Source organism: Cyanistes caeruleus, chromosome 20 (genome assembly GCF_971803275.1).
Source record: "Cyanistes caeruleus chromosome 20, bCyaCae1.hap1.1, whole genome shotgun sequence".
Lineage (NCBI taxonomy): Eukaryota > Metazoa > Chordata > Aves > Passeriformes > Paridae > Cyanistes > Cyanistes caeruleus.
The window spans coordinates 6411214-6425543 of record NC_141720.1 but is presented as its reverse complement, the minus strand read 5'-3'; the positions used below and the strand labels follow the sequence as shown (position 1 = coordinate 6425543).

Sequence of the window (14330 nt, the reverse complement as noted above, 5' to 3'; positions counted from 1 at the left end):
ACCTAGCCTAAATGCAGATGACTTTCAGACATTCCCATGGGAATTTTGAAGGCTTCCCAGCTGGGGAAAATGGAAAACTTGATGCACTTTACTTCCCCGGGCTCCTGTGATGGTCCTGTCTGCTGGGAGGTATTAATGAATTTCCTGCTCAGTAGAGCAGACTCATTTGAGTCACTGAGTCACTGTAAGGTTGGTTCATCTCACTGGTGTCACATCCCCTTGTCTCACCAGTGATCTTCTGCTTTCCTGCCTTCTCCACCCTTGATTTCCAGGGAACAAGTCACAAATAAATGTGTGGAGTAGGCATGTGTTCACAACATCACTTGTGGTCTGCTTTTATGATTCCCCACACCTAGATTTTAAACCCTTATTTTGCTTTTCTAAAGGCTGAGCACTTCCTATTGCATCAAAGACAAATCCTGAACCCGCAAAGATTAAGGCCATAAAGAGTGGATTTGTCCCAAAGTGATGGATGATTATTCAGACATCTCACTCGAGGTGCAGCATTAACTTGTGACAGCAGCAGTGATTTGCTGTAACTGCTCTCTTTGCTTTAGTAATGAGCAATGTGGTTGTTCAGCAGAAAGGAACAGGCTGAAGCAAATCATTCCCACATCTTTGCATTTCTCATCATTAGGATTAGGCTGTTCAGTATCTGCTCCAGTTCACACGCTTCCCTCTCCCACACTCTGGGGTTTATTCCTCACAAATTCTCCATGAACTGAATTGTTTTAGGTGCTGTGTCTAATCCTTGGCACTGTGTAAAGCCTGCTCCTCTGGCTGCAGGGCAGGGGGTGACCTTCAGCTGTGCCCTAACTCATTCCCATGTGGAATGAACTCTGTGTCCACATCGTTGGATGCAGCTCTGCAGACACAGACTCTGCTCTCTCCTCGGTTTTGCATCTATCCCAAAAGTTTCAGAATATTTGTCTGTACAGGAAGAGAGATAAGCTGGTTTTGTGTTAGGGCAGAGACACATTAGACATTTACTCAGAGTTAGGATTACCAATTCCAACAGGGAATTTAAGCACTTGATTGCAAAGGAACTTTTAGAGATTGTTGGGAGCCTTTGGCAACGCAGGAACATCATCAGAATTCCTTTGGTGTCAGCTGAGCTGGGCTGTGGCACTGTTACAGGACTCTGAGGATGAAAATCCTCTTTCCTGCTGAAGTAACTGAGAGAAGCCACAACTGTGAATTGAGGGAAGCCAAATTCTGGCATTTGGAAAACTAAAATAACCAAAACCTATCTCAGGTGAATTAACTTCTCTTTACCTTCTGCTGCTACATAAAGGTGTAATTAAATGCAATTAAATGCCTAAGAACCTTAAACACAATTTAAGCAACAGGTCCCAGCAATGCTGGACACAGGGCTGTGTTTATGTTTAAGGTTAGGTTTTTTAAGATGCTTTTTTAAAGACAGGAATCAAGGATTGCAAGTAAAAATCTGGAAATGCTTCTGAACCTGGAGCACTGGGTAATGTAATAGAAATTTCTCCTTGTGTGGAGCATATAAACACTACCAGTGTCACCTCCAGAGAAACCCTTGGCCTAGGAGGATCCAGGATTCTTGAGGGCAGCAATGTCACATTATGTGCCCTGAAATTTCCAATCTTTGTTTTAAAACCACAACCTGGAGCAGAAAGGACTGTGATAAGTAAAAGCATGGAGTATCTGCAGAAGTGGCTGCTGTGTCCTAGAGCTGAGCTGAAACTGTGGCATTTCTTCTCCTCTCCAGATACCACAGTACATTCAGACCAGCTCCCACTCCAGAGATCCAGGCCCGCCTCAGGCAGAACCCCAAAGACAAGGAAGAAAATATTGAGAAGCGCCTGGACACCTATTACAGCAACATCAAGGCCCTGGAGCATTTTTACCAAGATGCCTTTTATGTCAATGCTGACCAAGACCCTTACGTTATCTTTGAGTTCATAGAAAGCTGTATCATTAAGCCTCTTCCATGTAAAAACATTAGAAGTTTATAATTAAAAGTGATGATTTGTGGAAGAGTTGATTTTAAATTTTTGCCTGTAATATGTGGAGAAATGAAAAATGTACAGGCCAAATTTCCTTCTTGCTCCTGTGGAGTAACTTCAGGTGGAAAGACCCTGGTTGCCCAGGTCGCAGTGGGGATATTGTGTTATTTTGTGAGAATTTAAAGTCAGAATTTTTAATACTTTTGGGAAGGGTGGAGTGTTGATGAATGGGAATTGGACTTTCTAGCCTTGAGGGAAGCTCTGAAAGTTTTAGAACAAGTATCTTTGAAATCTAAGAAAGCCAAATCTAAGCAGTCTTGAGTCTCTGGTGCCTCTTGAGCTGAGAAATTCCAGCCTGTAGCAGCAGGCAGAGGCAGAGTCTGCTCCCAGGCACAGGGCCCAGCCACAAACCCTTGTGTTCAGCTGGGCAAGGACATCTTTAAGAGCCCTGCCTGTTACAAATGTGCTGGTTGGTGACTGCTTGGGCAGCTGGGTTTTCTGCCATTGCTATGAAGATGTGCTGCAGCATTCATGCATAATTGGGAGCCCTTCTATTAATAATACATGGGAAGCTCATCTTGCTAATATCACCTTCATCTCAGCATTCCTACTAAATATTTTGATAGATGAAATGGGTAGAAAGTGTATTTAAATACTGTTTGTACTGCAGCTAGGGTACAAAAGGGACAGTGCATCTTTAATTAGACAGGTACATCTGCTTAATTAATTTAGCTGTAAAGCCCTTTTTCCTCTTCATTCTTTCATCTATATGCGGATGCTATATTAGTTCCGCTCCGCTGGTTCCATAGAAACTGAGAAAAAGAGCTCAGTCTCATTGAGATGCACTTGGCATGTCTGGGTAGGAGTCTCAGGTCAGTGGTCAACCCCCAAGGGTTTGCAGCAGGCCTGAAGTGCAGAACGTCAGGGTTAGCAGAACATGCTAATACTCATGTAGAACTCTCCCTCAGAAACAACTAAAACAATTGACATTCATTTAATTACTGTAAACGAAACAGCCCCTGCATGACTTTGCATAGTAAAGCCTGTTAATACCAAAAAGGTTCAGTGGGTGGAAGGAAGAATTAGGCTTTTATAATTGGAATGCAACACTTGAAAACCAATTTGGTAACTAGGCGTGATTTTATTAGCATTTTATTCTGGCAAAACAAATGTTGAGCAATGAGAAAAACAAGGTAAAGAGGAGGTGGTAGGAGCACAGTAGGGATCAGACATTACTGATTGTACAGCTTTGCCCAGGTCTGGAATAGACATCTTCCATCCTCTGCTTCCCAGAGACATTTTGTTGAGAGGGCTGCCTGGAGCTTGTGCTGTACCCTATAAGTTATGCTGTTCATTATGTAGTGGAGCAACAATGCCAGTTTGTCCAACAGCTCCACAAACTTTTGTGTCTACCAGCTCCAGACACTGGATCCTTCAGTGGTGGAAGGGTACTTGAACACCCCCAGGCAGGAGATTCCATTCTCCAGCACCACCTCTGCAGGGGCCCCCTATAGCTCTGCAAGGATTTCCCTGCTCTCAGCTTTCCCTGTGAGGCTTGGATGCTGCTCAGGGATGTTATTAACCCCAACCTGCTCTGTGGTGAGGGCTCTGGGGAGCAGGAATGGCTCCTCCTCCTCCCAAAGAGTATTTATTGTCTTTATGTATGCATTGACAACCATACGATTTCCTCTCTAGAAATACACAATAGGATTAAGAGGATGAGGAAACACCAAAGGAAGGGGTGACTAAATGATGAAGTCCCAGAGCCATAAGTGAATTGAGGTAAAAGGCAGCAATGAGCTCCCTCGTCACCAATCCCAGAGCAGGGATTGTAATTTGGGGACACAAGACTGAGTCCCTAGGACCCCAAACGTTCTCCTTAGTTCCAAGAATGGCATCTAATACCAAGGCACAAAGACACTGCACAGTCCAGAGCTGTTCCACTTATCCATCCAACTTGGATTAGCCAAAGGGGATGATTTTTTCATCCCAGTGGAAGAGGGTTTAACTCCCAGTGTGAGCAGCAAATCTTAAATGTTGGCAGAAGCTCCTCATGAGAAAAATGACACCTTAATTCTAGACAAACAGGATCTCTGCCTGTTAATTCTCAGCTGCAAGAGCAAGTATCACAATCCTTTAAAAAAAAAAACAAGGATAATCAGGAACCCTCAGTCTCTGCAGGAATGCTGCTCTCCCTCTGGAGATGAGGATCCTTGAACAGCCAGAGTGTTCACCTCCAAATGGTGAAGCAGTTGACACCTTCCAACTATTCACTTGTTTAAAGTATCTCGAAAAACTGGGGCAAAAACTTGTTGAGGTAAACTCCAGTTCTGTGGGATTTGTTCTTTGAGCGCTTCAGCTGGTGTTTCAAAACAGACTGGGCCTCGTAGGAGATGTCTTAGTTTGAGGAGGCAACTCTGATAATGGCAAAATAACACAAGGGTCAGGCAGCAGGAACTCATTCCTTGCTCCCCTTCCCCATGAGGTGACAGCAAGGTTTGATCAGGACAATGTGTGGGATGATGCCCCGAAGTGCAGCTGCAGCCCTGCAGCAGCAGGACCAGCCCCTCACAAGTCTGAGGCGTAGAAAGATTCCTGGAGCAGCCAGACCCACTCAGGTCAGCAGCAGGGGTTAAATGTTACTGAGTGAGGTGGGCTCTGCTATTCTGGTTAAAAATGCACTTAGGGACAAGTGCTGGTTTACACAAAAATGAAATCCCAATTCCTCTGTACTGCTGTGAACAGGTCAGGGTGAAGAGTGAAAGCTTTTTGCGAAAGGATCTCCACTGGCAGACAAAGACAACATTGTTGGCTTTAGAATTCCGTTTTCCCAGAAGTCTGAAACCAGGTTAAATAAACTGGCAATGGCAGACTGAGTATCTACTGCCTTAAAAGACAGGGAAAATAAACTAATAATAATATAATATAATAATAAATTAATGCTGCAATGTTAATGTGAGGTGTGCTAGAGCTTCTCCGTGGCAAATCATTAACATTCTGGCCAGGGTAATTCAAAAGAACTGCCACAAATGATGAGCAATAACCAATCTAATCTGTTATTGTGTGAACCTTTGGGTCATCCAGACTTAAACATTTCAGTAGATGAGGATATTTTTATGGTGTCTAAGCCATGGCCAAAGAAATGTTCTTTGACTTTTTCTGAAAGCACTGGGACAGGGTTCTGCAGGGCTCCCTCCCCTTCTCCACAGGCAGAATTTCTAGACTGGAACATTTATTGATGAGCTGGTCACAGCTGCCAGGGCAAGGACTTGCAGCTTCCATTTCAAATGCCTTCTCAATCACCACAAATAAATCTCTACTCAGCTCATATGGAAATGGATGTTCTGTTCCCCCAAGCCCCATCAGCACTAGGAAGTTTTGTCCCAGGTACCAGAGCTGGCCCCAAACTCCACACACGTTGGGTATCAAGGTCACTCCTTGTTTTACTGGATACCAACACAAGCTACATTTCCCTTCTCTGAAGACACACTGATGTAATTTCAATTTTCAATGCACATCAATAAAAAACTAAATGTTTCTTTAATACAATTACGGTATCGCTTCCAAGGATATTTACAAACAAGGCTAGTTATTTTACAGATGAATGTGCTTCTGCTGTTTCTAGGCTACTACAATAATGCTCTTTTCAGTCAATGCATGATCATGCTTAATGCATGAGACACTGAGCAGAAGGACAACTGACTTCTTTAGTGTTTGCTGAAAAAAATTTTGCTTCTATTAAAGGTGAAGGAACATTGACAAAATATGCATAGTCATTGAATCGAGGAAACAAGAACCAATCTCACATGCACTGGTGGGAGACTGATACTGTCAGCACAATTCCATGATTTCTCAACAGCTGTAGAGCACTTCCCACACCATCAAAGTGTCAGGAATCGCAGACAGGGTGACACCTCTGCGACTGGTACTCTGCAGAATGGAAATACACACACTCAGGATTATTTGAAGGCATGGATTGAAGTTAACAAGACAAACTGTACCAAGTAACCACACACATTTGGGAGGTATTATTCCTCTAACACTGCATAGGAGGTTGAAAAGGATTCTGCTCTCTGTAGGAACAGATGGCATAAAAAGATTGTTTTTCTAATGGGACAATTTGAAGGCAAAATAAATTTTTGAGCTCAGCCACTTGAGATAGAGAGGGACTTTCTACAAGAGCCTGGAGTGACAGGACAAGGGGGAATAGCTTCAAAAGGGTTAGATGGAATATCAGAAAGAAATCCTTCCCTGTGAGGGTGGGGAAACACTGGCACAGGTTGCCCAGAGAAGATGTGGCTGTCTCATCCCTGGAAGTGTCCAAGGCCAGGTTGGACAGGACTTGGAGCAACCTGGGATAGTAGAACATGTCCCTGCCCATGACAGGGGTGGAATGAGAGGAGCTTTGTGGTCCCTTCCAACCTTTCTGGGATACACCAAGAGCTTCACCAGCCTCCTCGGCCCTACCTAGAGCATGTCAGCCATGGTGGGGTTGGGTTTGGGGTGTCCTGTTCGTTTTGGGCTTTTTACTGAACTATTAGGAAAGGAAAAACTGTCAGCTGGGAATGATTATTTGTCTGTCAGATTTGTGTAGAACTCAACTGCTATATGAGGGAGACTCTCAGTTTAATTGACAGTAGTGTTAATTGATACTGCTTTTGGTAACTAAGTTTCTCTGGAAAAGAGGATTCCTCTTGGTAGAGGCTTAAGTGAAACTGAAGGCATACACATTGGGAAGTGCTGGAAAGGAGTCAGAACTTAGTTCAGAAAAAGAAAGTGGGGCAAGAGACTTAAGAGCATTGGAAATTTTATATATATGTATATATATTAATGTTTAAGCTAAGTGCTATTAGTTTAGTTATTACTGTATTTAAAAGTTATCCTTATTGATCCCTATTTGACCCAGGCAGCCAATATCACCCTTCTGACTTAAACACTGTTAACACTTCTGAGGCAGTTACTCTTCTAGACCTTCAGTGAAATTCATGTAATGGCCAAATTCTTTCATATGGTTCTAACTGGCATCTGTTTCTCTGGGCAAGGAGCTGGAACCATGGATTATCTGGAGAGTTCCATGTTCTGCAGCAAATGCCAGGGTGGTAAAAAAGCAAAGGTGAGCACTGCAAGCTGGAGCCTTCTCTACCCACCAAGACCATTCAAGAGGCAGCTCCACTGTTCCCATCCCAGCTTTTGGGAACTGATACCGGTGTCAGGCAGAAAGCACAATTCCCACTGTGCTCAACCCTCCAGTTCCTTGTCAGTGTCCAGCTGCTGAGACTTCCATGGCTGCACTTCCAAACAGCTTTAAACTGGCTGGAATACAGGTGTATTCCTGTTTCTGGAGCATGGAATGGGCTCTGGATTTCAGGAGGTTGTAGAACCTGTGATGTTCTATGTACAGGGCTGTGGACAAGGTGTTCCCCCTCCAGCAGTCTGTGTTCCTGTCTCTGTATCCTCCAAGGCTGAAAGGAGATTATGCAGTAGAGAAAATACTTTCAGTCTTAACACAGCTTTTCTCTAGAACACAGGAGAATCACAGAAGGTGCAAGGTCCCTGCAATAATCTCTTGATCCATTCAGGATCTGCAAATAAGAAAACAGTAAGTTGTTTAAAGCTGGAAGCACGAGATGAATAGAGGAATGACACCTGAGATGCACAAACTCAACAGGAATACTGGACAGTTTGTATATATTCACATGCAGAAGTGACTGAGAATTCAGTGAAATCCAACTCTGTTTCTGCTCTAAAATTTCAAGTAATGACAGTTTAAATTCTACCTCAGCAGAGGACAAAATTAAGGTTAAACACTCCACGCTTTATCCTTACGTGCTCATAGCTATACAGGAAAAAAATTTAAAGGATCACCATGGCACAACTGCAGTGTTCTCACTTTCTAAACTGAAATTAGATTCCTCACATAACACAGTTCTGTTTCTTTATCCCACCTGCAGAACTGGATGGGATATATTCAACTTGAATATAAAACTAACTGCTGGAGCATTCCAGCACAGATTATGTGCTTACCCAGATTTCATTAAAATGTGGGATTTATACCTCCATTTCTGCAATTATTAATTTGTAATTAACATGTCACTAATGCCCAGACAACATCAGGACACTGTGAAATGCAGAGCTTCACATGGGAATTGCCTAAAAGAGTAAAGTCAGTGAAACTAATTCAAGCCATTTTGTAATTAAAAGTTAAAAAACCCCAATCCTGCCCCTTTTGGCCCCAGGAACATTTTACCTTCTGGGGTTGGGTGCCGAGCAATGCTGTCATGAAGCAAACACCTCCTGTACACAAAACTCTGGCAGGACTGGTAGGTTAGAAAGCACCTGTGAAAGGACAAGGAATTTTATCAAGAGGTTTGGGGTTTATTGTTTTATTACCTGCTCCTGTGCCCTGACTGGAGGCTGGGTTCTGTTGACAATTTGCTTTCTGAGAGAAAAGGCAGCAATGAACCACATTAAATATGAAAATTAATAATTTATTAATTCAGGTAAATGAAACTTCCCAATTATGCCAAATTGCATATGGACACAAAAATGAAAGGTCAAAAATCAATGTATCATTGACAAAAAAAATTCTAGCAGACAGCAGAGGAGTTGAAAAGCTTGACACCCTGCTACACAGGGAAGAACCAAGTGTCCTTAAGGCCATGACTATTTACCCAAACTAGCACAGAAAACCTGCTAGGCACAGCTTCTCTGTGACAAACTAGTGACTTGCCACAGCTCCAGGGACAGTCTCCATGTAACTCCACACTAGTACAGAAAGATTTCATTTTCTAAATGTTCCAGAATTTGTCTGACGTCTCAATGTGCCTGTTCTCAATGTGCCTGTTCTCAATCATTTCTTGTTAAACTGCTTTTGTTTTCAAATGCTGAAGGAGCTTGAACAAACCCTCCTTAAAGTGATGTTCCAAAGAATGACTTGTCCTTCATTTTCCCTTGTCTGCCTTCCCTGACCTCCTATTCCCCTCAAAAAAAGATGCTCAAAAGCATTCTTTTATAAAAACATTGTCCTGCTAAGAGAACCAAATCCAACTTCCAGTGCCCTGGCTCTTACTGAAGAGGACAGAAAGAACTGCAGCATGGATGTTGCATGCCTTTTCACTCCAAAGCTAACAAGTGGTTTAGTGAGCTTCTAAAGTAAGCTTGAATTATCCAGAGGAGGGGACAAGCTCTGGATGATTTAGGCCATTACCTGAGCCAAATGTGGCCATTGGAGCAGACAGCCTGTTTGCGGTCAGTGAAGGGCAAGATCTCTTTGCACAATCTGCAGTGCTCAGGGAAGGTCTGTTTGTTCATCTTCTTCAGGATGTGCCCAATCAGCACCTGGAACACACAGGAGGCACTCGGTGAGACAGCCCAGGGTGGGAACACGTCACTGTGATTTCAGAGTGACACAGAATGAGCTGAATCCCAAAAAATCAAAGTGTAAGAAATACAATGTATCAGTAACTATTCATTTATCCTCCTTTTGTTCTCCTAAAGATTCCTGTCCCACACTAAAGGGAAACACACCTTAAAAACAATAATTCCCTGCAAATTTTAAAAGTACTGAAAGAACTGATATCATACCACTGACCATAACAGCAATGCTTTCCCTCATGCCTATCACAGTAGATGTGCTAAAAAAAAATCCTGTTCAGAAATTGTCTTCAAGCAGTCATCTGGGAGTACAATGCTTATAGCAGAACATTTACATGATCAAATTTGTCTGTGACATTTCAATTGATATAAACCACATCCCAGGGATCTTTAAAGTGTGACAGCAAACTGAATAGATAAAATACAATTTAGAAGTCGCTTTTCATCACTATAAAAAGGAAACAAGATTCTTCTAAGATAAGAAAAGCAATCTCTCAAACCTTCAATTCATAGTAATTGGATGCCAGAACAACCCAGCAGTTGTGCCAGAGTACTTTCCTAGTGAGTTACTGATGGCCATAGCTGGCTGTGACACCAGCAGGGAGAACACCACACTACACCACTGATGGACATGTGCTTCCTTCCTCTGTCATTCTGGATGCAATATAAAGGTGGATTTCTAGAGTTTAGGTGATTTGAGGATTTGTGTATGAAAAGAACTGTTCTCTGCTCATACAAACAGGTGCAGAGACACCTGAACCATTCCTGCCATTGAGTTTTAAGAGCTGGGAGGCTGATGCAAAGTGCTCCCACCACAGCTGTCTCCGATCTGTATTCAGAGAACTTCAGGGCACTGTGCAGTCTTCACTGGACACTGACTTCCTGCCACAAGTGCTTCCTCTGCACGTTACAACAGTCAGGATTCTGTCCTTGCCTTTAGGCTTTGACATTGGTAGGGACATTCCAAGTTTGGGAACCGTTCCTATCATGGCCAAGCATTCAGTTACACTCATTAATTGTAGCACAGTAAGTGCCAGTGTGCCTGAAAGTCCTAGCCATGTGTGTTGTAACAAAGGCATTCAGTCAGCTTGGTTAATTCAATGTCCTGCATGAAGTTCTGAATCCCTGGATTTAACTCATAAAACACATAAAACTCAGAAACTGATCTTTGCACTGAAGGCTCAGGGAGTAATTACAAGACCTGATGGACCACCTGAAAAATAATTTCAGAAGAGAGACTTCTGAAGTTCTTAACATTAGAACCGTAGTGATTGACTAGAGGAAATATATCTGAAGTTGAGTTGCATAAAGATGATGGATTAAATAAACTTAGTAATGAAAACAAACATCCCTCAGTTAGTTCACGTTCTAAACCCACTGACAGAAGCACAGTAACCCCAGTCCTCTCCCCTGTTCCCCAAAAACTTGGGCATCCTTGTTCTTTATTGCACCTGATCCAAATTTCAAGATCTGTATTCACATTCCCTCCTATTTCACAGTATCAAGGAAGGACATTTTAAGGTGAATGCTCTATAGGATCTGACTGGCAAGGATGACATGACCACAGCTCTCTTTCCCAGCCCAGCTGTACTTTCAGGAGGGGGGAGAAGGAAGTGACAGTGACACAGAATCCCCCTAGAAGAGGTGCCACTTACTCGTGCTGTTCTGTCATCGTAGCCATCGTTGGCCATTAAGAAGTCACAGACTCCTCTGGTGGGAATGCTGGTGTTCTCTGTAATCCACGTGTGCAGGTAAACTTCTCCCAACACCCGTTTCATGTGTTCCCGTGTCAAGTGCATTTCTACGGCCTCAATCTGTGCCTGTATTTCAAGAAGCTTTTCTACCATTGGCTCACGGCCTCCAGTGTCACTTGACTGATGGAGAGAATCCTCTGCATTGTCATCAATGTCCACACCTTTGCCTGTGTCCCCCAGGCTCTGCTTGCCGGCTTGTTTTGAAGTTCCTTCATCTTGATCATCTTCAGTGCTGCCCATCCCAGGGGAATCTGATATCAAGATTTTGGCATCCTCGTGTGAAGGTCTCCACGTAACTTCTGAGGGCGCTTTCTGCATTGACTGGTACAAAATCCTCAAGAGAAACAACTTAAACCTCCAGAAGTAAGTGGAACTACAGCTCTCTATCTTTTTATCCAGTGCTTCCTGTAAAAACTGAGGAATGTGCTTATCCTTCAAGATTTTCCAGCGTACAAGATCTGTCAAGTCCACTTGCCGGAAAAGGTTCTGAACAGAGGATTCCAAGAGCTGTGCAGCTGCCTCCTCAAAAGTCTTGAGGGTGACAAACTGAACTTGGTAGTTTTTGTTGATCGGGTGCAGCCCGTTGGCCATGCCCTCAGTGGTGATGACCGCCAGGTACGCCCCACATGGGCTGACAGCAATTCCATGAGTCCTGACACAGCCAAACACCTCCGAGAGCTTTATCAGCTGGTGCTCAAACTTTAAAGCAACGTCTGTGAATATGGGGATGAGCTGCCTGACCTTGCCATCGCTGGAGCAGGTGTACACCGTGCCATTCTGCTTGTCCGCAGTCATGGAGACAATGGGCAAGGAGTGGAGCCCTGTCACGTGGGAATTGTGGACGTTCAGCCCTGCTTTGGATATCAGCAAGAGGCACCAGAACACGTAAGGGCCTCTCGCAGCCACCACCAAGCTGCAGCTGCATTTCTGGTAGGGGTGGTAGAGAGGGATGCATTTGATGCTGTGCACAGGCAGCTGGTCCATCTCCTGCCACAAGACCACGGGCTGTCTCAGCGTGAAGTAGCCTTTGACTGCTTTGAGGTTGACAGGGATGATCTTCACCGGGCCGTACGCGCTCCCCACGATCAACCCACTCATCTTCCGGTTGTTGTGCTCGTACTCCCACCATGACAACACGCTGGGGGAGCTTATTCCCGACTCGATGGTATTGCAAGAAGTGATGGACTCCTTCCCCAGAAAGGGCAGCTGGAACTGCCACACGGCGATGTTGCCATTCTCGAAAAGTACCGCCAGGAGCACACTGCCCACATCCCAGCACTCGTTGTTGTGCTTGACCTGCTGGGTGGTGCAGATGCCCGACCACTCCATGCGCACCGGGGCCTGCATGCTGTGCCGCCGCTGGAATTCCGGGAAGTCTCCCAGCTCCCCGCAGGGAGTGTCAGCCTTACACAGTCTGTAGCTGGCCTCAAACAGCCGCTCACCGTAGAGCTCGGTCAGGTCCACCAGCTGCACCCACTGCAGCCGGCTGAGGTTGGCGTGGATGGTCAGGCGGTTGTCCATGGTGAGGGCTGCCAGCAGGCACCTCCCGTTGGCATCGCAGCCCAGAGGTGACCAGCTGGAATATTTGAACCCCCGCATAGGTGTCAAGGACTTCCCCTCAGGATTGAACACTCGGTCCAGCATAAACATCTGGCTGACAGTGGGATCCACTGAGCTGGCGAATTTCTCCTTACACTCAGCCACCTCCTTCTTTGGGCCAACCTAAAAGAGAACCAGAAGAACCTTTAAAACAATTGTACAGCTGGTTTTTTTAGGAAGACTTTCCTGGAATTAATTCTCTCTTGAAACAGAGCATCCCAAATCACAACCAACAAACATTACACTGATTAACTGATGTCACTCCTAAAGACTTCAGCTTCATTAATGCTCTAAATCTGCATAGCTTTGACTCTCAGCTACTGAACTTTTCAGACTGTTGAATCAAAGAGCCTGTTTTTATACTTCTGTTCTTTTAAAGATATCTATCATAATACGTAGATACTCAATATTTTGACTCCATATTTTCAGCATTGTTTTGGAAGATAAAATCAGGTCCTCAAAAACAGAAGTATTATTTAACAAGATAATCACCCACATCTGCCATATTTGTATAAAGTTAGAAGTTCCCCTGAAGGCCAGAGAAATCCCTGCTGCAAAAATCCTTCAGCTTAGGTAGCAAAACAAAGGAAGATTCCTGCTTAAAACTGTATTGAAATAACTGTACTGGAGATCAAGTGATTCTCAGAAAAACTGCAGAACTTCAGAATCCCTGGACATTGCTGGGATATGGTTTTCTCACCCTTGTACTTTTAAAACGAGAGACCCTGCAGCAAGTTCTGGGCAGGGGCAGCTCCCCAAGATGGGGATCAGAATCCTGGGATGGGTCAGGCTGGAAGGGACCACAGCAGGGGAGACTCCAGACTCTCTCTAGATTCCACACAGGAAAGCTCATGTTCAGGTGCAGCTTCGTGTCTCCCAGCTTATGCCCGTTTATTTTGTCTTATTTCTTGGCACCATCGTGAAAAGCCACAGAATCACTGAAGTTGGAAAAGCCTCTGAGATCATCGAGTCCAGCCTGTGACCGGTCCCTACCTCGTCACCCAGCCCAGGGCCCTGAGCACCACGTCGAGTCGTTCCTTGAACACCTCCAGGAGCGGCGTTGGCTCCACCACCTCCCTAGGCCGACCATTCCCGAGTCTGATCACCCTTCCTGTGAGGAAATTCCTCCTGATGTCCAACCTGAACCTCCCCTGGCTCCCTCTTCTTGCCACCTCCCCCTTTAGACATTTACACACATTGACGAGGCCGTGCCGGGCGCTCACCTTGAGCGTGCAGGCGGCGCCGGGCGCGGGCACGGCGGTGCGGTGGATGACCATGTCCTGCCCGCCGCTGTGCACGTCGCTGAGCTGCTCCAGCACGGCGATGCTGCGGGCCGTGCTCACCGACACCCGGTGGTCCTCGGACCAGGCCAGCGGCTCCAGCCCGCTGGCGCCGTGCTGCAGCCGCACCGCCGGCTCTCGCCGCACCGCCGTGAGCCTGAACCCAGCGCTGGCCGCCGCCGCCGCCTCCTCCGCGACCACTTCAAGCCCCAGCGGCGGCTCCTCCCGCCCCGCCGCCGCCATGTTACCGCCGCCTCACGGGCCGCGCGCACGCGCCGCCGCCGCAAGCCCCCGGTGGGCCCGGCCGGGGCTGCCCCGCCGCCGCCTGCGCGCCCCGCGGGCCCGGG

The 14330-nt window shown here is 45.5% G+C and overlaps 2 protein-coding genes across 6 annotated transcripts in view; one reads left to right on the top strand and one right to left on the bottom strand.

Annotated features, from left to right (window-relative positions):
• The window catches only part of AK8 (adenylate kinase 8), a 65699-nt gene extending 63692 nt beyond the window's left edge, over nucleotides 1–2007 (top strand). For both annotated transcript variants that reach the window (XR_015278199.1, XM_086858290.1), the window contains one exon: nucleotides 1739–2007. Coding sequence is in view for 1 of the 2 variants with exons in the window: in XM_086858290.1 (XP_086714416.1) it covers nucleotides 1739–1985 (247 nt within the window). In the remaining variant the exon portion in view is untranslated. The remainder of the gene's footprint in view (nucleotides 1–1738) is intronic.
• A 1090-nt stretch (nucleotides 2008–3097) lies between these two features.
• On the bottom strand, nucleotides 3098–14271 carry GTF3C4 (general transcription factor IIIC subunit 4). 4 transcript variants are annotated; one of them, XR_015278198.1, is made up of 7 exons: nucleotides 13900–14251; nucleotides 13697–13814; nucleotides 11006–12826; nucleotides 9184–9314; nucleotides 8224–8312; nucleotides 7124–7558; nucleotides 5498–5906 (listed from the first exon to the last, which is right to left on the bottom strand). XR_015278198.1 is itself a non-coding variant. In XM_086858284.1 (6 exons), exons 3-6 carry the CDS (start codon nucleotides 12752–12754, stop codon nucleotides 7494–7496), a joined length of 2034 nt encoding a protein of 677 aa, XP_086714410.1. In that variant the 5' UTR covers nucleotides 12755–12826; nucleotides 13697–13814; nucleotides 13900–14251; the 3' UTR covers nucleotides 3098–7493. The 4 variants fall into 4 exon arrangements, 2 of the variants coding, with proteins under 2 accessions (XP_086714410.1, XP_023794005.2); XM_086858284.1 differs by having other exon boundaries at nucleotides 3098–7558; XR_002868387.2 differs by lacking the exon at nucleotides 13697–13814 and having other exon boundaries at nucleotides 13927–14265.
• Between the last annotated feature and the right edge of the window lie 59 nt (nucleotides 14272–14330).

Excerpts from the sequence above, each read along its gene's own strand:
- GTF3C4 (XM_023938237.2), bottom strand. The coding sequence starts at position 14,226 with ATGGCGGCGGCGGGGCGGGAGGAGCCGCCGCTGGGGCTTGAAGTGGTC. Across the intron at positions 12,827-13,926 it reads GCGCCGCCTGCACGCTCAAG|GTTGGCCCAAAGAAGGAGGT; the intron begins GTGAGCGCCCGG and ends GTTCTCTTTTAG. Across the intron at positions 9,315-11,005 it reads ACGATGACAGAACAGCACGA|GTGCTGATTGGGCACATCCT; the intron begins GTAAGTGGCACC and ends TGTGTGTTCCAG.